The sequence below is a fragment of the Chiloscyllium plagiosum genome, unplaced genomic scaffold (genome assembly GCF_037043375.1).
Source record: "Chiloscyllium plagiosum isolate Xiang-an unplaced genomic scaffold, Cpla_swu_hap1 HiC_scaffold_13, whole genome shotgun sequence".
NCBI classification, from domain to species: Eukaryota; Metazoa; Chordata; class Chondrichthyes; order Orectolobiformes; family Hemiscylliidae; genus Chiloscyllium; species Chiloscyllium plagiosum.
The window spans coordinates 35667387-35693764 of record NW_028270151.1 but is presented as its reverse complement, the minus strand read 5'-3'; the positions used below and the strand labels follow the sequence as shown (position 1 = coordinate 35693764).

General features: G+C 43.2%; 1 protein-coding gene across 1 annotated transcript in view; it reads right to left on the bottom strand.

The window, feature by feature from the left end:
* Positions 1–8135: 8135 nt before the first annotated feature.
* The window catches only part of psmd1 (proteasome 26S subunit, non-ATPase 1), a 101528-nt gene continuing 83285 nt past the window's right edge, over positions 8136–26378 (bottom strand). The window contains exons 20-25 of the mRNA XM_043702385.2: positions 17692–17861; positions 16561–16653; positions 14113–14208; positions 13813–13968; positions 9219–9370; positions 8136–8363 (exon numbers count right to left, since the gene is read on the bottom strand). Coding sequence (XP_043558320.2) covers positions 9224–9370; positions 13813–13968; positions 14113–14208; positions 16561–16653; positions 17692–17861 — 662 coding nt within the window. The 3' untranslated portion in view covers positions 8136–8363; positions 9219–9223. The remainder of the gene's footprint in view (positions 8364–9218; positions 9371–13812; positions 13969–14112; positions 14209–16560; positions 16654–17691; positions 17862–26378) is intronic.

Here is a 26378-nt window from a genome sequence, read left to right as displayed (position 1 = left end):
CTCAGTGACAGTGAAGGAATGGTGGTATATTTCCAAGTCAGGATGGTGAGAGGCTTGAAGGGGAACTTGCAGGTCATGGTTTTCCCATGTATCTGCTGCCCATGTCCTTCTAAATGGAAGTGGTCATGTGTTTGGAAAATGCTGTCAAAAGGGGCTTTGGTGATGGAGGAAGTGAATGCTTGTAGATATAGTACCAGTCAAACAGGCTGCTTTGTCTTGGATGGTGTCAAGCTTCTGGAACTTTGGAGCTGCACTCATCCAGGCAAGTGGGGAATATTCCATCACACTCCTGACTTGTATATGGTGCACTGGCTTTGGGGAATCTGAATTATTCACTGCAGGATTCCTAGATTCTTACCTGCTCTTGTAGCCACTGTATTTATCTGGCTAACTTTGATCATTTCTCGTTAACAGTAATCCCAGGATATTGATAGTGGGAGATTCAGTCATGATAAGGGGCGATGATCATTGTCTGGCACTTGCGTAGCATGGATGTTAATTGCCACTTTTCAGCCCAATCCTGGGCATTGTCCAGGTCTTGCTGCATTTGGACATGGGCTGCTTCAATGTCTGAGAAGTCACAGATGTTTCTCAACATTGTGCAATCTTCGTTGAATATCCCCAGTTCTGACTTTATGATGGCAAGGTTTTGATGAAGCAGCTGAAAATGCCTGGGCCAGGGTCACAACTCTGAGAAACATCTGCAGAGATGTCCTGTAAGTGAGACGAATGACCCCCAACAACCACAACCATCTTTCTCTGTGCTAGATTTGATTCCAAGCAGCAAAGATATTTCCACTGGTTTTCATTGACTCATTTTGCTACAGCTCCTTAATGCTGCACTTGGTTAAATTCAGCCTTGACATCAAGGGCTGCCACTCTTATTCCTCCTCTGGAACTCAATGATTTTGTCCACATTTGAGCAAAGAGGGATTCCCTTTGTTCTGTTATGTTGGTACTAGCGGTATCCATAGAATCTCAGCCAAAAAGAGGCCAGCATTGGGAACCATCAGATTTACCTCTATTTCTGAGAAGGAAGCCATTGAATCTTCAGAGGATGCACTGGCAAAGCTTTCATTTGCACACTCCAGCTGCTCAAAGGCATTCACTTCAGTGGGTTATATTTCTGGACAGATTGGAAAGCAGAATCTGGTGAGCACATCACTGGTGTGTTTGGGCAGCTGGCTGAGGAAGAAATGCCCCAGAGTCTCTGACCTGCAAAGAATTGCTAGAGACCAATTACCTGCTTAGTCCTAGGCAAAGATGATCCCATAGCTTTGGACATTAATAACTTTGTCAAAATGCTCTGACAGGCATAGGAACGGAAGGCAGGTTTATCAGAGGCAGTCAGTAAACCGGATCTAAGGATGGAGGAATCCATCAAGATTATCAGTACCATGTTGGCTCTGGCATGCATATGGTAGGTAAAAACAATGAATGCAGATGCTGGAAACCAGATTCTGGATTAGAGGTGCTGGAAAAGCACAGCAGTTCAGGCTGCATCCAAGGAGCAGTAAAATCGACATTTCGGGCAAAAGCCCTTCATCAGGAATACAGGCAGAGTGCCTGAAGGGTGGAAAGATAAATGAGAGGAGGGTGGGGGTGGGGAGAAAGTAGCATAGAGTACAATAGGTGAGTGGGGGTGGGGATGAAGGTGATAGGTCAGGGAGGAGGGCGGAGCGGATAGGTGGAAAAGAAGATAGACAGGTAGGACAAGTCATGGGGACAGTGATGAGCTGGAAGCTTAGAACTGGGGTGAGGTGGGGGGAGGGGAAATAAGGAAACTGTTGAAGTCCACATTGATGCCCTGGGGTTGAAGTGTTCCGAGGCGGAAGATGAGGCGTTCTTCCTCCAGACGTTGGTGAGGGAGCGGCGGTGAAGGAGGGGCCCAGGACCTCCACGTCCTCGGCAGTGGGAGGGGGAGTTGAAATGTTGGGCCACAGGGCGGTGTGGTTGATTGATGCAGGTGTCCCAGAGATGTTCCCTCAAGCGCTTCGCGAGGAGGCATCCAGTCTCCCCAATGTAGAGGAGACCGCATCAGGAGAAACAGATACAATAAACGATATTGGTGGAAGTGCAGGTAAAACTTTGATGGATGTGGAAGGCTCCTTTAGGGCCTGCAGGTTTTGCAATTCCTGCAGTGGCAGGGAAGGTGCCAGGACGGGAGGGTGGGTTGTAGGGGGCGGGTGTGGACCTGACCAGATAGTCACGGAGGGAACAGTCTTTGCAGAAGGCAGAAAAGGGTGGGGAGGGAAATATATCCCTGGTGGTGGGGTCCGTTTGGAGGTGGCGGAAGTGTCGGCGGATGATTTGGTTTATGCGAAGGTTGGTAGGGTGGAAGGTGAGCACCAGGGGGTTCTGTCCTTGTTACGGTTGGAGGGGTGGGGTCTGAGGGCGGAGGTGCGGGATGTAGACATAGCCAACAAAGAGACAGGCATAGCTGGGGCCCATACGAGTGCCCATGGCTACCCCTTTGGTTTGGAGAAAGTGGGAAGATTCCCAGCTCCCAGCCCTGCCGAATTTTCACCATCCCTCCAGACCTCCCCCTCACTGAGGACGAACGATCAGTCCTCAGCAAAGGGTTCACCTTCATCCCCCTCCGTCCACACATCAATGAATTTAATACACGCCGTGACATCGAACACTTCTTCCGCCGCCTCCTCCTCTGAGCTTACTTTCACAATCAGGACTCCCGCCCACCTTCCGAAGACCCCTTTGCCCGCCTCCAACACATTGCATCCACCTGGACACCCCATGCTGGCCTATTACCCGCCCTTGACCTCTTCATTTCCAACTGCTGCCGGGACATCAACCACCTCAACCTGTCTACCCCCTCCCCCACTCCAACCTCTCACCCTCACAACGCGCAGCTCTCCAATCCCTCTGCTCCAATCCCGACCTCACCATCAAACCAGCAGATAAAGGGGGTGCAGTGGTAGTCTGGTGCACTGACCTCTACACCGCTGAAGCCAGATACCAACTCGAGGACACCTCTTCCTACTGCCCCCTCAACCATGACCCCACCCCCCATCACCAAACCATCATCTCCCAGACCATACAGAACCTCATCACTTCAGGAGATCTCCCACCCACAGCTTCTAACCTCATAGTCTGGGAACCCCACACTGCCCGGTTCTAGTTCCTTCCCAGGATCCACAAACCTGACCACCCTGGCCGACCCATTGTCTCAGCCTGCTCCTACCCCATTGAACTCATTTCAACCTACGTCAACACTGTCCTATCTCCCATAGTCCAGGAACTCCCCACATACGTTCGAGATACCACCCATGCCCTCCACAACTTCTGTTTCCCCGGCCCCCAATGCCTCATCCTCACCATGGATATCCAGTCCCTCTACACCTCCATCTGCCATGACCAGGGCCTCCAAGCCCTCCGTTTCTTCCTCTCCCGACGTCCCCAACCGTTCCCTTCCACTGACGCACTCATTCGTTTGGCCGAACTGGTCCTCACCGGTAACAATTTCTCCTTCGAATCGTCCCACTTCCTCCAAACCAAAGGCGTAGCCATGGGCACTCGTATGGGCCCCAGCTATGCCTGTCTCTTTGTTGGCTACGTAGAACAGTCCATCTTCCGTAATTACACCAGCACCATGCCCCACCTCTTCCTCTACATTGATGACTGCATTGGCGCCACCTCGTGATCCCGCGAGGAGGTTGAGCAATTCATCAACTTCACCAACACATTTCACCCTGACCTTAAATTTACCTGGACCATCTCTGACACCTCCCTCCCCTTCCTGGACCTCTCCATCTCCATTAATGACGATCGACTTGACACTGACATTTTTTACAAACCCACCAACTCCCACAGCTACCTGGATTACACCTCTTCCCACCCTACCTCCTGCAAAAATGCCATCCCGTATTCCCAATTCCACCGCCTCCGCTGTATCTGTTCCCAGGAGGACCAGTTCCACCACAGAACACACCAGATGGACTCCTTCTTTAGAGACCGCAATTTCCCTTCCCACATGGTTAAAGATGCCCTCCAACGCATCTCGTCTACATCCCGCACCTCTGCCCTCAGACCCCACCCTTCCAACCGTAACAAGGACAGAACCCCCTGGTGCTCACCTTCCACCCTACCAACCTTCGCATAAACCAAATCATCTGCCAACATTTCCGCCACCTCCAAACGGACCCCACCACCAGGGATATATTTCTCTCCCCACCGTTTTCTGCCTTCCGCAAAGACTGTTCCCTCTGTGACTACCTGGTCAGGTCCACACCCCCCCCCTCCTCCCTTACAACCCACCCTCCCATCCTGGCACCTTCCCTGCCATCGCAGGAATTGCAAAACCTGTGCCCACACCTCCTCCCTCACCACCTGCACATCCACCAATATCATTTATTGTATCTGTTACTTCCGATGCGGTCTCCTCTACATTGGGGAGACTGGACGCCTCCTCACGAAGCGCTTTAGGGAACATCTCTGGGACACCTGCACCAATCAACCACACCGCCTTGTGGCACTCTCCCTCCCACTCTGCCGAGGACATGGAGGTCCTGGGCCTCCTTCACCGCCGCTCCCTCACCGCCCGATGCCTGGAGGAAGAACGCCTCATCTTCTGCCTCGGAACACTTCAACCCCAGGGCATCAATGCGGACTTCAACAGTTTCCTTATTTCCCCTCCCCCCACCTCACCCTAGTTCCAAACATCCAGCTCAGCACTGTCCCCATGACTTGTCCTATCTTCTTTTCCACCTATCCACTCCGCCTCCTCCCTGGCCTATCACCTTCATTCCCACCCCCACTCACCTATTGTACTCTATGCTACTTTCTCCCCACCCACACGGTCCTCTCATTTATCTCTGCACCCTTCAGGCACTCTGCCTGTATTCCTGATGAAGAGCTTTTGCCCAAAACGTCGATTTTACTGCTCCTCGGATGCAGCCTGAACTGCTGTGCTTTTCCAGCACCTCTAATCCAGAATCTGGCATGCATATGTCTGTCTGTCTCCATGGACAAACTCACTTAGGCCATGGATATCCGGGTTCTGCATACTCAGTGCCCTGCACTCCATTACTCTAGCCAAAGGTGATCAGCATCAATGGCAAAACGCGAGGGGTGGGGGTGGGTGGGTGGTGTTGGGGACCTCCTACTCAATCCAGGTGCCCTTTTCCCTTACAGATAGGGTAGTTCCAACAGGCACCCATAGGAAGGAGTGGCCACACAGATGACCCCTAAAGAAATTTTCCCAGGACACTTCATAGGTGCTCAGTCCTTCTCGGTCCAATCAGTGATGCCAAAGCCTACAGAAGTCTAATCCAAACCAAGGAGGTTGAGCCTACACTTGGGCAGGACACCCTCAGTAGGTTTAAGCCTTTTATAACCAAATGTCCCTGGGGAAGATAGGCCAAGTCTTCCAAGTTAACAGGGCCAATCAAGGAGAAGCATTGCAGGAACCGTCCAGGCCAACTTTCCAAAATTGGGACTATACTTGGATATCATGGAAGAGCAGGAAAATTAAAAACCTTACCAAAGCCCACTAAAATCTGAAATGTTGAAAGCTAACTGATGAAGGGTGAAAAGATGCCACCTCTGGATTGCTCCAACCTGTTGTTCATCATGACGGACTTCACTGCATCACACCCCGATATCATATGCTGCCTGAAGCCTAATCTCAGTGCTTTGCCATTTTAGTGCCATATCCCATTGCCACCTTTTCCTCAGTGAGAATGACCTTGAAAGTAGGATCCTCCAAAGATGTCAAATATCCAATCATAAGGATAAGATTTATTCAGCAATAGAAAAATTCAAGGACTGCAAAAATAACTATGGATGGACTACATGTTGCTTGTCATTGAACAAACAGAAAGTTATACAATGAAGGCATATATGAACTCAGTCATTCATCCTGGAAATGGTGGGGTTTTATTTAGTTTCTTTCTGGGCTTCACGGGCTCATTGATGTATTGCTCTATCAAGTACTTGCGGAGCGTTTCAGAGAACACCTCTGGGACACCCGGACCAACCAACCCAACCACCCTGTGGCTCAACACTTCAACTCCCCCTCCCACTCCACCAAGGATATGCAGGTCTTTGGACTCCTCCATCGCCAGACCACAACAACACGACGGTTGGAGGAAGAGCGCCTCATCTTCCGCCTAGGAACCCTCCAACCACAAGGGATGAACTCTGATTTCACCAGTTTCCTCATTTCCCACCTTGTCTCAGTCAAATTCATCGAACTCAGCACCGCCTTCCTAACCTGCAATCTTCTTCCTGACCTCTCCACCCCCACCCCAGTCTGACCTATCACCCTCACCTTGACCTCTTTCCACCTATCGCATTTCCGACGCCCCTCCCCCAAGTCCCTCCTCCCTACCTTTTATCTTAGTCTGCTGGACAAACTTTCCTCATTCCTGAAGAAGGGCTTATGCCCGAAACGTCGATTCTCCTGTTCCCTGGATGCTGCCTGACCTGCTGCGCTTTTCCAGCAACACATTTTCAGCTCTGATCTCCAGCATCTGCAGACCTCACTTTCTCCCCACTTAAGACTGATATGAAGAGAGATTTCTTCACTCAGAAGGTGTTGACCGTGTGGAATTCTCTACAGTGTAAGGCAATAGAGACTAAGTCACTGAATACACAAGAATGAAATAGATTTCTAGATGTTAAAGGCATCAAGGTGTATGGGGAGAGGGTGGGATGCTTTGTTTTGTGACATATCTTTCTATTCCATTGAAGCATAAAGAGTGCTCCTGTCTTTGTAGCCCTCACAATGTTTTTGAATAACATTGAAAAATAAGATAACTAACATGCATTTCTATTTGATCTCTCAATAAATTAGGAACTTATTCTATTTCAAGAATGGCTATCTGATTTTCATACGTTTTCCACATGCAGGCTTTGTCCCAATCTCCTGAACTTGCTGCATCATGATTTCACAGTAACTGCAGCTCTTGAAGAGCTAGCTTAAATCACCATCATTCATAAGGCTAGAATTGACAGGCAGATAGAGAAAATTCATAACTGAATCCAGAAAGCTGTAACACACCCACACAGAGTTACCACTAAGAATCAATGGATTACAGTGTAAAATGAGGACCTTTTTGAAGGCAAATGTAACAAAATTTTACTGCTACCCTGGCTGAGGACAGCCAGCACTGTTCAGTTATGGACTTAAGATGGGACATTTCTAACTCCTTTAACTCAGAACCTTGACTGATGATACATTTACTGAAAAGTCTTCCGGGGATTGATAAAAAGGGAACCTTTGTTCGGATACCACACACATTGTTCATTTTGCTTCTGTTTTCAGAGTGAACCGATTGTTTTTCCAGGATGCATAAGAGTAGTGGCACAAAGGAGTCCTTATTTAAGATTAATTACTTGTAACATCAGTCTCATTTTAAAAAAAAAACAGAATCTGATTTTTATTTCCCCTCAATTCTTCCATGGGATATGGACATCACAGGCAAGGCCAATAATTGTTACCTATCCCTAATTACTGTCAAGAAAGTAATGGTCAACCACCTCCTTGAATTGTTACAGTTCATGTGATGTTGATACACTTAGAGTACTGTTATGGAAAGAGCTCTGGGATTCTGCTGTCAAAATATATTGTTAGTGGAAGGCATAAATGTTCAAATTTGTGGATGGGATGCTGATAAGATGGATTGCTTTGTCCCAGCTTATGCCAAGTTTCTTGAATCTGGTTGAGAGTTGCACTCATCTAGGCTTTTTAGCATATTCCATGATACTCCTGACTTATGCCTTCTAGATATTGAAAAGATTCTGGGAGTCAGGAGATGACTATTAATCACAGAAAATCCAGTTTTTATACACTATTCTTGTAACTACCGTATTTAAAGGCTGGTCCAGATATAGTTCTGCAGGATGCTAATGGTTGAGGGTTGGTGGTCGGCAATGGTAATCCTTTTGAATGCCCTGGGAAGGTGGCCAAATTCACTTTTATTCAACATGGTCATTGACTGGCATTTGAGACACAAATGTTACCCACCACCAATCAGCCCAAGTCTGAAAGTTGCCCAGGTCTTGCTGCATGTGGGCAAGGACCGTTTCATGATCTGAGAAGTTGCAAATGGGATTGAACTTCGACTCTATCCAGGAAACTGAAGGGCCAATAGCAGAATTAAACTCGGCAGAAGTTTCTTCTACATGAAAGTGGTTTATTGAGATCATTAAAACATTTCCAACTTTTATAACATGTAATAAATCTATTGCAGCTGTATTGAGGGTCACTGTGACAAATGTGAAATTGCTGCAGCCCATTCTGCAGAAACAGGTTGTGGATTACACGCCTTGAATGGACATCTTCAATAAAACTAAAGTGTTGGAACAAGGTGAGCGGATCTTCTGAATTTCCATATACAACTCTGTGGAAGAATAATAGGAAATAAATATAATGAGCCTTGCAGAGACTTCATTGCAAAAATATTTTGTTTAGTTTTGTGAATTTTCAACCTAAATCAGTCTTCATGCCATCTTAGAAGTACTTTTTTTAATAAATAGTAAAATCAGAAACAACTTTCAGCCAAATTCTCTTCATTCCTTATGACAATGAAACTGTTAAGTGTTCCACGTGATGAAACATGGAACTGGATGTTGGATGAGCATGGTCATTAAAATAACTACAAATCCAGATTTATCTTTTTTTTGTCGTGTTGCTGGTTTTCTAAAGATTCCCAAAAACAAGCTATTGAGAAATCCTTTATTCATTTATCTTATGTTATGTATAATCTCATCACATGGACATTGTCACATGGGAGAGTTTGGATACATAACAGCAAGGTTTCTAAACTGGGACTACTGCTGAGAATTTACTCAAGCAAAACTGGAGAGCTTGCCAGCACAGAGCACCGGCAAGTTTCACTTCCTACCCCTGAGTGGCATCCATTGTTTCTAGCCAACAAGTTCAAATGCGTGAATGTCCCAATATGGTGGAATTGATGTTTTTCAATACTCCCCTGACAAAACTGTACTGTCTACACATTTATATAGATGAAAAAAAAAGACCTCCTAACTGCAACTCATTGAGCTGAGGATGGAGGTGGGATGATTATAGAGGTTTGCTGAAGAGAAAATAAATTTAGGTTAAATTGTATAGTCTTAGAGGCTGGAAGTTTTAAACAAATTAGAAGGTATCCTCCAGCAACTTAACAATTCTGTGCTTGAGTGTTGTCATAATGAGGAAAAGATCAGAAGAATGTTTGCCAAATTCTAACACCTACTTTGCTTAATCATCAATGTATTCAAATGGCTCTGGTGGTTCCGGTTCTTCTTCTTCTTCCTCAATTTTGGGTCCATGCGCAGCAACAGGTTCCACAAGCTCCTCTGTGTCTTCACTGGTATCCTTTAGAATTATAATCCCTCCAATTGACAGCTGCAAAATAGATTTTTGTCACATTAATCCCAGAGCAACAAAACTCATGAAGAAGTGACATTTTTTTTTAGAAGAAAAATCTAAAAATCGTCATTTTGCAGAATTTCAAAAGTGAAAATAAACTTATGCAATGATTCACACTGCTGGATGAGGATATGTAATGCAATTTACAATAAGACTGAATCATATCTTCAATATCAATAAGGGGACCAGGTCAGCCTTCATTGCCCATGAATACAAAAGTAATAAATTCACAAAGCTTTTCACCAAATTGATAGTTTGATCAGTAGTCTCCAACATAGAGTCATAGAGATGTACAGCACAGAAACAGACCCTTTGGTCCAACTCATCCATGTCGACCAGATATCCCAACCTAATATAGTTCCACTTGCCAGCAGCCAGCCCATATCCCCCTAAACCCTTCCTATTCATATACCCATCCAGATTCCTTTTAAATGTTACAATTGTACCAGCCTCCGCCACTTCCTCTGGCAGCTCATTCCATACATGCACCACCCTTTATGTGAACAAGCTGCTCCTTAGGTCTCTTGTACATTTTTCCTCTCATCCTAAATCTATGCCCTCTAGTTCTGGACGTCCCTGCCCCAGGGAAAAGATCCTATCTATCCATGCCCCTCATGATTTTATAAACTTCTATAAGGTCACCCCTCAGCCTCTGACGCTCCAGGGAAAACAGCTCCAGACTGTTCAACCTCTCCCTTTAGCTCAAATCCTCCAACCCTGGCAACATCCTTGTAAATCTTTTCAGAACCCTTTCAAGTTTCACAACATCCTTCCAAAAGGAAGGCGACCAGAACTGCACACAATATTCCAAAAGTGGCCTAACCAACCGTAACATGACCTCCCAACATCTATACTCAATAATCCGACCGATAAAGGAAAGCATATCAAACGCCTTCTTCTCTATCTTATCTGCAACTCTACTTTCAAGGAGCTATGAACCTGCACTCCAAAGTCTCTTTGTTCAGCAACACTCCCTCGGGCCTTACCATTAAGTGTATAAGCCCTGCTAAGATTTGCTTTCCCAAAGTGCAACACCTTGCATTTATCTAAATTAAACTGCATCTGCCACTTCTCAGCCCATTGGCCCATCTGATCAAGATCCCATTGTAATCTGAGGTAACCTTCTTTGCTGTCCATTGCACACCTCTAATTTTGGTGTCATCTGCAAACTTACTAATTATAGCTCCTACGTTCACATCCAAATCATTTATATAAATGACCCAGCACTGATCCTTGTGGCACTCCAACTGATCTTTCCAGCAAGGTTTTTGTTAAATATCTCCATTTACAACTCAGCACGCATATTTTTCTTTATTCTACTCAAAAGATCTGAGAAGGTCATGCAACCACACATTAAGAATTACAGTGCATATTGGTAATTATAGACACTGGATGACCTAAATTCAGGAACTCCTGAAGGGCTCATGCCCGAAACGTCGATTCTCCTGCTCCTTGGATGCTGCCTGACCTGCTGCGCTTTTCCAGCAACACATTTTCAGCATATTGGTAATTAGCCCAGCACCAAAAAACAATAAAACCGCACCAACACTACAAATCTGAAAAGTTAACTCAAAGTGATGAGATTTTAAGCCAAGGTCCTTATCTTCCCTCTTGGGTGAACATAAAAGATCCTATTACACTATTTCAAAGAAAGGCAGTACCTAGTCAGTATTAATCCTTAAAACAACCACAGATGGTGGGTCCTGCCCTTCCAATTTGTCTTTCTTGTGAAATGTTTCAATTCTGTGTATTCGAAACATCCCCTTCATTATGTGCTTCTACATCACTATTGATCTACCTTTTAACATAATATGGCAGTTCACTTTAGCTTGCTCTGCTTTCATGCCCTTATAATTGCCTTATTTAAGTTTAAAATACTAGTCTTAGTCCCAGTCTTCTTCCCCTCAAACTCAATGCAAAATTCAATCAATTATATTATGATTGCTGCTACAAAGGGGCATTTCTACAGAGGTAATTAATTAATCCTATCTCTTGAACAATACAAGGTCTAGTATTACTTGCTCAAAGATGTCCTGTTCTAAGAAACTATCCCAAAGGCATTTTATGAACACCACACCTTGGCTACTTTTGTCCACCTGATACTTTCAGTTTAACATAGTTTAAAACTCCCTATAATTATTACTGTACCTTTCTGACAGGGTCCTGATTTTCGTTCCTTTATACTCCAGCCTATAGTGTGGTTACTGTTAAGAGACTTTCTCACCACTCCCACAAATGACTTCTTGTCTTTATCATTTCTCATCTTTAACCAAACGTTCTACATCCTGGTTTCCTGAATTTAGGTCATCCAGTGTTTATTAAGCTAATACCATTATTAATTAACACAGCCTCATCTCTCTTTTTTTTTAAAATCTTCCTAGTTTCCTAAATACCCTTCAATATTCAGTTCCCAATTAGTGTCATCCTGCAACCATCACACTTATTTGTGCCCTCTGTTCATCTGTTTTGTTACATGCTACTGTATATGCATGTATTAAGATACAGACCCTTTCTACTTCCCTAGTTATGCGGCACTCAAGAACAATCCCAACACAGTTTAGGCTTAGATCATTCCAAGGGTACAGCCCCCACTTTCCAAAGGCCTCTCAGTCAGTCCTTGAGCCACATGTTCACTCCTCTGATCTTAACTGGTTAATAATTTAACAGGAAATAACTCCACTGACATATTCCAGAACTACATGCCTAGTCCAGAGAGTCATAGGTATTTACAGCATAGAAAAAGAGGTTTTTCTGCCCATAGTTCTTGACCAGTGCAGAATCAATCACCTAACTATTCTAATTCCATTTTCTAGCACTTGGCCCATTGCCTTGTTTCAAGACTATGGTGCAGGAAAAGCACGGCAGGTCAGGCAGCATCCGAGGAGCAGGAGAATCGATGTTTCGGACATAAGCCAGTCATCAGGAATGAGCTTGTGGGCCAGGTGGCTGAAAGATAAATGGGAGGGAGGTGGGGGGGGAAAGAGGGTAGCTGAAGGTGGGGTGATAGGTTGGAGAGGAGGGTAGAGCGGATAGATGGGAAAGATGATGAATAGGTCAAGAGGGCAGTGCTGAATTGGAGGCTTGGGACTGGGATAAGGTGGGGGATGGGGAAATGAGGAAATCGGTGAAATCTACATTAATTCCATGTGGTTGCAGGGTCCCAAGACGGAAGATGAGGCATTCTTCCTCTAGGCGTCGGGTGGTTAGGGTTTGGCAATGGAAGTGGCCCAGGACTTGCATATCCTTGGTGGAGTGGGAGGTGAAGTTGAGTGTTCCGCCACGGGGTGGTGGGGTTAGTTGGTGCAGATGTCCCAGAGATGTTCTCTGAAACGATCTACAAGTTGGCATCCTGTCTCCCTGATGCAGAGGACACCACTGCTGCATCCGATGCAATGTGGCCCTTGAGCTTGTTATGCCATTCAATAAGATCATGGTTGTTTTAATTGTGGTCTCAAATCCACTTTTGTGTCTATCCTCAGATCCCATATTGATCGAAAATCTCTTTCATTCACCCTTGAATACATTCCAAATACTTAATTATCACTGCTTTTGGGGAAAGAGAATTCCACAGACTAGTATGTCCCAGCGAAAAAAATTCTCCTAATCTCAATTCTTTGGAAGGAGACTGCTGATTCTTAAAACATGCCCCTACTTTTATCTTCCTCATAACAGCACACATCCTCCTAGTATCCATCCAACCAAATCCCCCAAGATCTCATTTCAAAAAGACCATCTCATTCTTCTAACTCCAATGAGTACAGGCCCGATATATTTAACCTTTCATCATTAGAGGAAAGAATTGAGTGACCCTTAACTGAACTGTTTCAAAAAGATACCAAATTATTGTCTGATTTTGTGCAGGAGTTGAGGGTGTGGCAGTAAGATAGAGTGAGGTGTTTGTAATATTCTTGTGGAATGTGACTTGTTATCTTGATGTTGCTAATGAAAATCATGTAGATGAGAAACAAGAATGAGAGACAAGTATAGAAATTTGGACAATTCCAGAGGTAAGGAGCAGGGGATGATAAGAGAAGTTACTGCAGGAAATTCTCTGTTTACAATTATATCAGTGATAGTAGATATTGGTAAAGTGGGTTCCATACAACTGAATAACAGAACACACGTCAATGGTTGAGATCTTCAGAGCGTTTTACCTATTGAAATCTGCATGGTAAAAATTGATACAAAGCAGGTGATATTGTATGAGCCACCTGTTTGATTTAATCAAACTGAATATGGGCAAGGAGTACAATTGGCAGATGATGTGATAATTTAAATTGAATTTTAATCCCATATTTTCAGTCAAAATTCTTTATTCAAAAGCGGTTTTTATAATTGTTACAATCATCAAGCAGAGTGACTCTTAATTTATGTATTTTGCACCAACTGACAGCAATTTAAAAAAAAACATTACTCACAGGTTTAAAAGGTTGATACCTGCACCCCTCCGGCATAACCAAGACTTTAAGTTGTGCAGGCATTACTCGGGCAGGGTTCTCCAATAACTGGCTACTTGGCTCTGGCTCTTTTTTCTTTTCCTTCTCTTTATCTTCATCCTTTTTCTCAGTCTCTTCCTAAAGATGATGAAAGAAGGGAAAGCAGCATATAAGTGTATTGAAACGACCCTGTAAACCTCATATAAGCGTCAGTTTATTCTTGTTCAAAAGCAACAAAACAATAATAGATCATTGAGTGATGTGTGCTCAGTTTGTACTTACAACTTCCATTTTCTCCTCCTCTTTCTCTTTCCCCTTGTCTTTTTCCTTCTCCTTCTTCTTTGCTTTGGCAGTGATTGACAGGACAGCTGTGGAAACCTGAGGGTTTAACAGAGAATATGTTTTCTGATCAAGCCTAACAATCATAGAATTAGAAACTGAAACAGAAGTGCTGAGTCACAGGTAAACAGAGTAGGGAAGGTGGCATTTGGTATGCTTGCCTTTATTGGTCAATGCATTATGAGTGTGGGAGTTGGAGCTGTTCAGGACATTGGTTAGGCTACTTTTGGAATATCGTGTTCAATTCTGGTCTCCCTGCCATAGGAACGATTTAGGTTAGATTCCCTACAGGTGGAAACAGGCCCTTTGGCCCAACAAGTCCACACCGACCCTCCGAAGAGTAACCCACCCAGACTCATTTCCCTACATTTACCCCTGACTAATACACCTAACACTATGGGAAAATTAACTTGGCCAATTCACCTGACCTGCACATCTTTGGACTGTGGGAGGAAACGCATGCAGACGCGGGGAGACTGTGCAAAATCCACACAGTCGCCAGAGGCCAGAATCGAACCTCGGTCCTTGGCACTGTGAGACAGCAGTGCTAACCACTAAGCCACCGTATGTGAATGGAAACTTGAAAGGGCTCAGATCAGATTTACAAGGATGTTGCCAGGGTTGGAAGGTTTGAGCTATAGGGAGAGGTTGAATAGGGTGGGGCTATTTTCCCTGAAGCATTGGAGGACAGCAGGGGTGATCTTCGAGAAGTTTATAAAATGATGAGGGATATGGACAGGGTGAATAGTCAAGGTCTTTTCCCCAGGGTAGGGGAGTCCTAAACTAGAGGCCATAGGTTTAAGGTGAGAGGGGTAAGATATAAAAGGGATCCATGGGGCAACGTTTTCACAGAGAGGGTAGTGTGCGTATGGAATGAGCTGCTACAGGAAGTAATGGAGGCTGGTACAGTTGCAACATTTAATGGGCACATGGAGGAGTATATGAATAGGAAGAGTTGAGAAAGAGAAGGGCCAAAATCTGGTAAATAGGACTAGATTAATGGAAAATATCTGATTGGCATGGACAAGTTGGACTGAAAGGTCAGTTTCTATGCTGTACATCTCTGTATTTGCAAAATACTTGTAGAAAGATTTAAGACTGTAAAAATTTTAGAACTCAAAGTTAAATTTCAAGAGGACAACCAAAACAACAGCAGCTATAGGTCATCTAAAAACTACTGAAACAATAGAGCAGCTGTCAATGGTTGAGATATTCTTGCTCTGCAACTTCTGAAAACTGCAAGGTCAAAATTGTGTTGGGTGACAACACAAACAGGTAGCTTTTACTGGCCACCTGCTCATTCTAATAGAACTGAACATGGGCTGAGATGAAAAATGGCTGAGGTGACATCCATCTTATTACAATCTTTTGCTACAATTAAGGTACAGATTAGATCTCCTTATTTAAAAAAGGATTGAACTTCAAATCAGAGAAGGTATACTTAATTCCTGTGTTGAAGTAGTTGCCTGATGTAGAAAAGCTGGACAAGTTGACTTTGTGTTCACTGGAGTTTAAAAGAATAAGAGTGATTGTATTGCAACATATAAAGATACTGAAGTCACTTGGGAGATTGGATGCTGAGAAGATGCTTTGCCTTGTGGGTGAGACAAGAACCAGGATGGAGATTGTGGCGCAGGAAAAGCACAGCAGGCCAGGCAGCATCCAAGGAGCAGGAGAATTGACGCCTCGGGCACAAGCTCCTCATCAGTTTCTCCTAGTTGAAGAACCAGGGTGCTCAGTTTAAAAATTAAGATGGTGATTAGAAGAAATACTTCCTCTCAGAAAGCAGTTAGTGAAATTCTCTTCCCAGAAGATCAGTGGAGGCAGAGTAACTGAGTATTTTTAAGTCTAATTTAGATAGCTATTTGATTAACAAGAATGTCAAAGGTGACAGGAAATTGATAGGAAGTAGATAGGAAAATAAAGTTGAGGCCACTCAGGTCAGCCATGATCTTATCAAATGGCAGAGCAAGTTTGAGTGGGCCGAACAGTCTGCTCGTATGTACCGTTCCTCAAAGAATAAATATTTTCGTTCTTCAGTTTCTAGCTACAACGTGACTGCTTTGACAATGGCAAGATTGATTAAGCATTCATGCTTAAATCAATCCACTGAGTTACAGATGTTGTGGACAGAAAGACTTGAATATTTCACTTTTCCTATTTCAAAGCTCAATAAAATTCATAATGCAAATTCAAGTCCATTAAATTGAAAGAAAATGCATTAACAGGTTTTCATACTTAATAACAAGGGAACAAGAATTACATGAAAAAACAAAAGTACTTAAATCTCCACAATCAATATAGTCTTCAATTCTCCTCTAATTATACAAATGGATTACAGAAGGTTTGCCTTGCATCTTGATTTGAATGGAAATGGTATGTAAAATAAACCTTTTCTTTTTCTTTCTCTTTAGGAACTTCCAGGGGAGCAGGATAGGCAAATGTTGATGGCTTACAATTTGAACGATACTGAACTTTAGGCATCTGTGAACAAAGAATATCATACACATATTCAGAAAGAATTGAAAAAGCTGTATAAGTAAGGGTAGAATGAATGTTTAAATATGTTGGAACAACTACTTTTCCCAAGTTCAACTACTTTGAAGAAAAACAGATTTGCATATATATATATAGCACATTCACACACCCAAGAATGTTCCAAAGTGCATTAGCCAATTAAGCGTATCTGACGCATAGTTATTGTTGTAATGCAGGAAATGTCAGCACATAATTTACTCTAAACAATGCTTGAGGTTTCATGAGATATTTACATCCACCTGAGAACACAAACAGAACCTAACTTACTGTTTTATCTGAAAAAGACTACCTCTAGCAATCTCTCTGCATCAGAATAAATTGCGCGGTAAATCCCGGGAATCTGAGTTGAATCTACAATCAGAGATGAGTGTTCCATTACAGCCACAGCTGACACTAATGGGTATTTAACTACCTCCTTCTGTACTTCTTAGTCTTCAATCATTTGTATTGGAACACCACATAATTGTATTTTGAGTCTTTTACTACATGCTGCCGAAACTTCTGTAGAATCCCAAGGCTGAATAATATTAACTATTTTTTGTCATACATTTGTACCTTACTAATTTCAAATTACAACCAATGGTCTGCATGTAATCTTATTTAATAATATCCAAATTAATTTTCTTTTGAAATGAATGTAATTGCTTCTCCTTTCTGTTGCTGAAAAATAATGTACTGCCAGATTGTTGCTAACTGAAGAGTTCAGAAAATTTCACTAGCTCTTAATTGACCTACCACCTCAGCTTCAGAAGACAAGACAAAACAGCCAGCTTATGACTGAGTAAGCATGTTGATGCTAACTTAGCAGAGTAGCATACACCTTTTGAGGCTGAACCAGAAGAAACATAGATCTATCATATCATCACCACAAACAAATTTATGAACAAGTGCAACAGTAAGTAAATGGGATGAAAATAAAATTGAAAATAGCTGTATAGGGTAGCAAGGAATGAAAAACAGATGTTAACAAAACAATTAAGTTACCTTGAGATCCTTGTTAAGCCCAATGACTGCAGTTGGAGTAAAGGCCAGAGACAAGAAGTGTGAATGAGGAAACCAGAACCAGAACTGGGTAAATACCAGCACCCCAACCACTGAGGGCATATGGGTGTGACCTGTCCGTGACTGGAGTGAAATGGTCATGTTGCGTCCACCTACAAAAAAAAGGAGAAAAGTTTACATTAGAACACAGAACATTACAGCGCACTACAGGCCTTTTGGCCCTCGATGTTGCGCCGACCTGTGAAATCAAATCGGAATCCCAACTAATCAACGCTATTCCATTCTCGTCCATATGCCTATCCAATGACCATTTAAATGCCCTTAAAGTTAGCAAGTCCACAACTGCTGCAGGCAGTGCGTTCCACATCCCTACTACTCTCCGAGTAAAGAAACTACCTTTGACATCTGTCCTATATCTATTACCCCTCAATTTAAAGCTATGTCCCCTCATGCTAGCCATTTAAGGAGTTAGGCTCTCACTGTCCAGCCGATCTAACCCTCTGATTATCTTATGTCTCAATTAAGTCACTTCTCAACCTTCTTTTCTCTAACCAAAACAGCCTCAAGTCCCTCAGCCTTTCTTCCTAAGACTTTCCCTCCGTACCAGGCAACATCCTAGTAAATCTCCTCTGAACCCTTTCCAGAGCTTCCACAGTCTTCCTATAATGCAATGACCAGAACGGTACACAATACTCAAAGTGCGGCCACACTAGAGCTTTGTAAACTGCAGCATGACCTCATGGTTCTGAAACTTAATCCCTCTACTAATAAATGCTAACACACCATATGCCTTCATGATAGCCCTATCAACCTGGGTGACAACTTTGAGGGATCTATGCACATGGACATCAAGATTTCTTTGCTACATTACCAAGAATCTTATCTTTCACCCAGTACTCTGCATTCCCGTTACTCCTTCCAAAGTGAATCACCTCACACTTTTCTTCATTAAACATCATTTGCCACCTCTCAGCCCAACTCTGCAGCTTATTTATGTCCCTCTCTAATCTACAACATCCTTCTGCACTATCTACAACTGTAGCAATCCTAGTGTCATCCGCAAATTTACTAACCCATCCTTCTAAGCCCTCATCCTGGTTGTTTATAAAAATGACAGACAGCAGTGGACTCAAAACAGATCCTTGCGGCACACCACTTAGCAATTGAACTCGAGGATGAACATTTCCCATCAACCACCATCCGCTGCCTTCTTTCAGCTAGTCAATTTCTGATCCAAACTGCTAAATCACCTTCAATCCCATGCTTCCGTATTTTGTGCAGTAGCCTACCATGGGGAATCATTTCAAACACCTTACTGAAATCCATATACACCACATCAATGGTTTTACTCTCATCCACCTGTTTGGTCACCTTTTCAAAGAACTCAATAAAGATTTGTAAGGCACAACCTTTATGAAACTGTGTTGACTATCCCTAATCAACTGATTCCTATCGAGATTATTATAAATCCTCTCTCTCATAACTTTGCAGTAAAGCACAATTATTGATTTGAATGATCTTAAGGATGCAAGACAAGAATAAAGGTACTGGCGTGCACATGGATGTTTTTGTATCAAAACACACTGATCAAGTAAAGCATATTCAGTTCAGCTTTATTACAATACTTTGGTTGCTGGACAAAACCGACCAAGCATGATCTATGAGTAGAAAAAAGCAATGCTTTTAATTTGTTTCTCAGACTTCAAACTAGTTTCTGCATAGTCTCAGAATTTTCAAACTCTGATTTATTCTAGCACAGGAGTTTAATTTATGTAAATGAGAAGTGCTGCATTTTGGAAAGGCAAATCAGGGCAGGATTTATACACTTAATGCCAAGGTCCTGGGGAGTGTTGCTGAACAAACAGGTTCAGGTGTGGAGTGCAGGTTCATAGTTCCTTAAAAGTGGAGTTGCATGTAGATAGTATAGTGAAGGTGGAGTTCGGTATGCTTTCTGATCAGACCATTAAATAAAGGAGTTGCGAGGTCATGTTGCAGCTGTACAGGATATTGGTTAGCCACTTTTGGAATATTGTGAGCAATGCTGGTCTCCCTCCTGTAGGAAGGATGTTGTGAAACTTGAAAGGGTTCAGAAAAGGATGTTGCCAGAGTTGGAGGGCTTGAGCTATAGGGAGAGGCTGAACAGATTGGGACTGTTTTCCCTGGAGCGTCGGAGGCTGAGGGGTGACCTTATAGATATTTATAAAATTATGAGGGGCATGGATAGGATAAATAAACATGGTCTTTTCCCTGGGGTGGGGGGAGTCCAGAATTAGAGGGCATAGGTTTAGGGTGAAAGGGGAAAGATTTATAAGGGACCTAAGGGGTAACCTGTATAGAATGAGCTGCCAGAGGTAGTAGTGGAAGCTGGTACAATTCCAACATTTAAAAGGCATCTGGATAGATATATAAATAGGAAGGGTTTAGAGGGATATGGGCCAAGTGCTGGCAAATGGGACTAGCTTAACTTAGGATATCTGGTCGGCATGGATGAGTTGGACGAAAGAGTCTGTTGCCGTACTGCACATCTCTATGACTATGACTTTATTTTCTGGGAATTATATTTACAAATTTGGATTTTGTTCAAAAACAATCAGATTATCATCATATTCTTTATTGTGTGTCAAAAGATATAACATAGGAACATACAAGATTAAAAGCAGTTGCCCACTCAACCTCTTAAACCTGTATCACTTAATAAGATCATGGCTCATTGGAATATATCTGCCCCCATAATCTTTTATCCCCTTATTTATCAAGAATCTATCTACTTCTGCCTTACAAATATTCAAGGAGCCTTCTGAGAAAAAGGTTTTCATCTGTTTCAGTGATCACTTGTTATGAAATAGATCCCATGTTATATGCTCTCCTACAAGTAGAAACATCTTTCTTCTGTCAAGACCTCTCAAGATTTCATGTGTTTTAACCAAGTTGGCTCTTAATCTTCTAAACTTCAGCAGATACAACCTAGCAAACATTTACACCCTTTCTTAAATGAGCAGACCAATATTGTGCACAGGACTCCAGATAAAAATTAATGTAACTTAAATTCAGCATGCAAGATGATTTCAAGGTAAACACTAGATCTTCCAATAGTAAATATTTCATTCAAGTATTGGATATTAACAGAATGGCTGTGACTGAGGCAGCTTCGAAACCTTAAGAGTATGAAGACCTTAAAAGCCCCTGAAGCAACTCAACCTTAAGCTAACCTATTAAGGTGAACCTTGCAGCAGTTATCAACTGCATTCAAATATATTTTCATTTTTTGAGAACCCAAACACTTGATTTCTATGTTTAGGATCAAGGGGTAGCAATAAACAATTATAACAAGCCCTTTAGCTGATTGCAGGGCAAAAGTGAGGACTGCAGATGCTGCAAATCAGAGTCCAGATAAGAGTGGTGCTGGAAAAGCACAAGAAATACAGGCAAACCTAGTGATTGCCAGCCAATGAAGAGGATTTATAACATGGTTTAAAAAAGACATGAAATCAAGGTCTGTGTGCATTCTTAGATGAATGTAAATTATCAAGTCAAAGAACTGAGGAACTGCACCAGTGTGCTGGCAAACATTTACCCCTCAGCCAAAATCTAAATCAGATTATATGCCGACAATGGGAGTTAACTATGTGTAAAATGACTACAGCACTTCCCACATTACAAGCGTAATTACACCTCAAAGTATTTCATGGTCTAAGTCCTTTTCAGAACAACCACAGATTTAGATTGATGGAAAGTAAGGCTGCTTACTTTCTGTCATGGAAATCTTGGGAAGTTTACTTCCAGGGATGGATGTCAAAGTGTGTGGGGTAGGGCTGACACAAATAGAAAGAGATACAAGAAAATTATCAAAAAGGACCTAGATTATGATTAAACTGATAGGTGGCACGGTGGCTCAGTGGTTAGCACTGGTGCCTCATAGCACCAGGGACCCGGGTTCGATTTCAGCCTCGGATGACTGTGTGGAGTTTGTACATTACCTCCGTGTTTGTGCGAGTTTCCTCTGGGAGCTCCGGTTTCCTCCCACAGTCCAAAGATGCACAGGTTAAGTGAATTGGCCAGACCAAATTGTCTGTCACATTCAGTGATATGTTAGTCATGGAAAGGGTAGGGGAATGGGTCTGGGTGGGATACTATTTGGGTCAGTGTGGACTTGTTGGGCCAAAATAGTCACTTTCCACCCTGTAGGGATTCTATGATATTCTATGGAATAGCAAGGTCATGTGAATTAGGAGATTCGGGGGTTGTAGTGAAAATGGGTAGGAGATTTCACATGATAAGAGGTAAGGTTGTAACAAGGCTAACAATGCTTCAATTGCATGTACGATGTTGCCAGTCATGAGTCAAGATTCCATTAAACTATAATTTCAATACAATCTTGTGCGTTAAACTTTTGGGAGGCATTTATTGATGATTGGATATTTTACAAGGAACAAACTGAGGAGCAGTGATTGTTATCAGCTGACATTCCAATGGACAATGATGGGTGGAATAAAATGGAATGGCAACACAACCGCTCACTGGCCACAAAGAATGGTGAGAGAGATCAATAAGACAATTAAAATTGTTCATTGTAAGGAGGCAGTGGTGGCTGATAAATTGGGCTCTTTGTCATAAAGAGCAATTGTTAGCTGGAACTGGAGACAAGTAACAAGGCAGAGCAATAGTGAAGGTCAGGTGGGTCTTCTTGAATTATTGAAGGACAATAAAAACTAAAATTGTCAAGTCAATGAAAAAGCATTCACCAATTAAATGATATGTTCACCCAAGTGACAAATTCAATAATAGGCATGGCATTCTTATAGCTTGAGAAAATATAGAAAATTGTCTGTACATTCCTAATCTTTAAAATTAGACGTTGATCTCAGTGGTGAAGGAACATCAATTAATATTGACCTCCCTAACAGCTGTCTACAGATATTTTATGAGCTTGTTACGTGAGATTTCTTGGAATGTGGCATCTTTTCCACCATGGCATACTCTGGAGGGATCTGTGACATGACACAGAAGGACAGGCATAATTAGGCTTATTGACCAAGTAGGTTCTTGAGTGGTTTTACACAGGGAGTGAGGAGTAGAGTCTTGGAATTTTTGGAATCTTAAAAGTGGACCAAACCTCAAGGTCTGGAGGAGTTGTACCCCAGGCCGCTGTAGGAGACAAGGAAGGAAATTACAGGCGCTCGGATTCAAATTATGACTTCCTCTCTGGCAATGGGGAGGTGCATGAGGACTTAAGGACAACTAACGTAGTTCCACTTTTCAAGAAGCGTGATAGAGATAGACAAGGGAATTATGAGAGTCTCATATTAGTGATGAGGAAAAATTCTAATCAAGGATAGTCAGCATCATTTTGTTAGAGGCAGATCATGCCTAAAAAATTTGCTTGAATTTTTTGAAGTTACCAGATGTGTAGACAAAGGGGCACAGATGATGTAGCTTATATGGATTCCAGCAAAGTGTTTAACACGGCCCTGCATAGAAGCCTGATAGAGGAGATAAAAGAAAGGGGGTCTCAGGGTAACTTGGCAAGTTGGATCCAAAACTGCAGACACACTGGTGGTGGAATGTTGTTTGCGTGACAGTAGGCCAAGTGTCCTGTGGCATACTACAGGGATCAGTGCTGGGTCCCTTAATGTTCATAATACATATAAACAATCTAGAAGGAAATGTGAGATGGGTAAGTTAGTTTTCAGATGACATGAAAATTGGCTGGGGTGATTGAAAGCAAGGAAGAAGGTTGTAGCTTACAGAAGGATATAAATGGATTGATCAGACAGCAGAGAAATTTAACCCTGTTAAATGTGATGCAATGCACTTTTGAAACAGGAACAAGACAAGGGAGTACTCAAATAATGGCAGGATGATACTCGGAAGCTCAGAGGAACTGAGAAATGTTGGGTTCGTTGTCCTCAGATCTCTTAAAAGGCAGCAAGACAGGTTAATAGGATAGTTAAGATGGTATACAGGACGCTTACCTTTATCAGGCGAGGCATAGATTATAAGAACACAATTATTGTGATGAAACTGTACAAGACTTTGGTTAGGCCACAGCTGGAGTACTGTGTGCTGTTCTAATCACTGCACTATTGGAAGGATGTGATTATACCAAAGTGGGTCCAAAGTGGGTGGAGAGGAGATTCACCAGGATGCAACTTAGGATGGAGCATTTCACCTATAAAGAGAAGCTCGACACTCCAGCTGGAAACCCCAGGCCATATTTTGCTCTTTAGATTAGATTAGATTAGATTACTTACAGTGTGGAAACAGGCCCTTCGGCCCAAAAAGTCCACACCGACCCGCCGAAGCGCAACCCACCCATACCCCTACATTTACCCCTTTAATCTAACACTACGGGCAATTTAGCATGGCCAATTCACCTGACCCGCACATCTTTGTGATTGTGGGAGGAAACCAGAGCACCCGGAGGAAACCCACGCAGACACGGGGAGAATGTGCAAACTCCACACAGTCGCCTGAGTCGGGAATTGAACCCGGGTCTCTGGCGCTGTGAGGCAGCAGTGCTAACCACTGTGCCACCGTGCCGCCCACTGAGCCAGAAGAATATGCACCTCACAGTAATTACTGACTTCTCAGAAAGGCACAGAGCCTTGGTGTTGCTGAGAATCTGCTAGCACCCATACTTGCAGCTGCTTACTAAAATACATTTACCACAGAAACTATCAGCAACTCCTCTCTCTCTCTTGAATGTACAGGTGAACTGGACTCTTACTACCCACAAAAACTATTGGGCAAGAGCACTCCCATCATCTTCAGGTAACAGGAAGCAATGGTAAACCAGGAATATTGCCCATGTGTAAGTTGAGGAAAGTGAGATGGACATTTCTGATTAGAAGAAGAATATAAAGTGGAAAGCATAGATTACAGAGATCGATTGTACTCCAGTCTGTAAAACAACATGGCAAACATTCAATAGACAATAGGTGCAGGAGTAGGCCATTCTGCCCTTTGAGCCTGTACCACCATTCAATATGATCATGGCTGATCATCCTTAATCAGTATCCTGTTCCTGCCTTATCTCCATAACCCTTGATTCAGCACTGCAGAGGCTTCTGTTCACAAAGACTTTTGCTCATGATCTCAGGTTTTCCACAGATTCTGAAATCCAGATACAAAGACCTCACCCAAAGATATCACCCAACAAGTCCAGGACCACAGGAGCACCTTCAGAAGCCTGGTGGCCTGCTCAAGGGTCTTTTTTAACTGTCATGCCTCTGTTAGGATCCCCATCGAAGGACGAGCAGCTATCTCTTCAAGGGATATGTCATGTATCTGAAAACTTATCCAGAGATCAGGTGGCGGTATCATAGAATCCCTACAGTGTGGAAACAGGCCAGTTGACCCAACAAGTCCACACTGACCCACCGAAGAATAACCCACTCAGATCCATTCCCTATATTTACCCCTGACTAATACACCTAACCTACAAACCCCTGAACACTATAGGTAATTTAGCATAGCCAATTTGTCTAACCTGCGCATCTTTGGATTATGGAAGGAAACTGGAGCACCTGGAAGAATCCACGCAGACACAGGGAGAATGTGCAAACTCCACATACACAGTCGCCCAAGGCTGGAATTGGACCTGGGTCCCTGGCGCTGTGAGGCAGTAGTGCTAACTACTGAGCCACTGTGCCACCCCTGTCCAGTGGCTTGGACTGTCAAAGGATGAAGGAGTCATAATCAATGCCAGAAAAACACAGGAGGAAACCTGTGATTTTGGATAGACATATGGAGGATAGTGGGCTAGTGCAGGTTAGGTGGGCTTGGATCGGTGCAACATCGAGGGCCGAAGGGCCTGTACTGCACTGTATTCTTCTATGTTCTAAATCAGCTGAACATTGAGGAGTGGAAGTTCTTCCTGTTGAAAAGTTTGACTGGGCAAACAATGACTCCCTGCAACTGGGGAATCCAGTGAAGGAGGTAAAACCTATTGCTTCCTACGTTAGCAAGGTTGCAGCTGACAAATAGAGTCGGCAACCTGACAAGATGTAGTGGCATGTTACAGCTTGTGAGAAGCTACTAAGATCTGCAGCTCAGCCTTGTAAGAGGCCACAGGCAAAATGGTTTATGGCCATCAGTGGTGAGAGATGTGGTTCTTTCATAACACGAGCACAAATATCTAACCATCTCAAGGCAGATGAAACTTTGTAATACAGTCTATGCTGAGCACATGGTTTCTGTTTCCTTCATATATCTTATCCTTCTCCTCTGCCCTCCTAATGCTAGAGCTTTGCCCTTCTTACATAGTATATTCTCTACATTGCCACTGGAACCAAAATCTGAGAGCTTTTCTCTTATCACCATTCACTGCCTTGCTGGTGCTTAGCTAACTTCCCAATTGTGTCCGGTAGCCTAGTGCTCTCCCCTTAGCCCCTACAATGCCAGCACTGCTCTTGCACTGACTGACAACTCTCTTAGCCATCTGTGTTCACTAAATACAAGAATAAACCAAGGACAAAATGCCCCTTTCAGCTGTTCTCCCATTTATGCACCCAGCTAAATTTGCTGGCCAACCATAACTGACTGGCTCCCCCAAAGTACCTGTCTTCACACTCCTGGTGTGCTCCTGACCCAGGAGCCCTGTGTGACCCCACCAAGATCACTACATGGCTCTCAAAAGAATGGATTAATTATACTTATGAATGGATTGG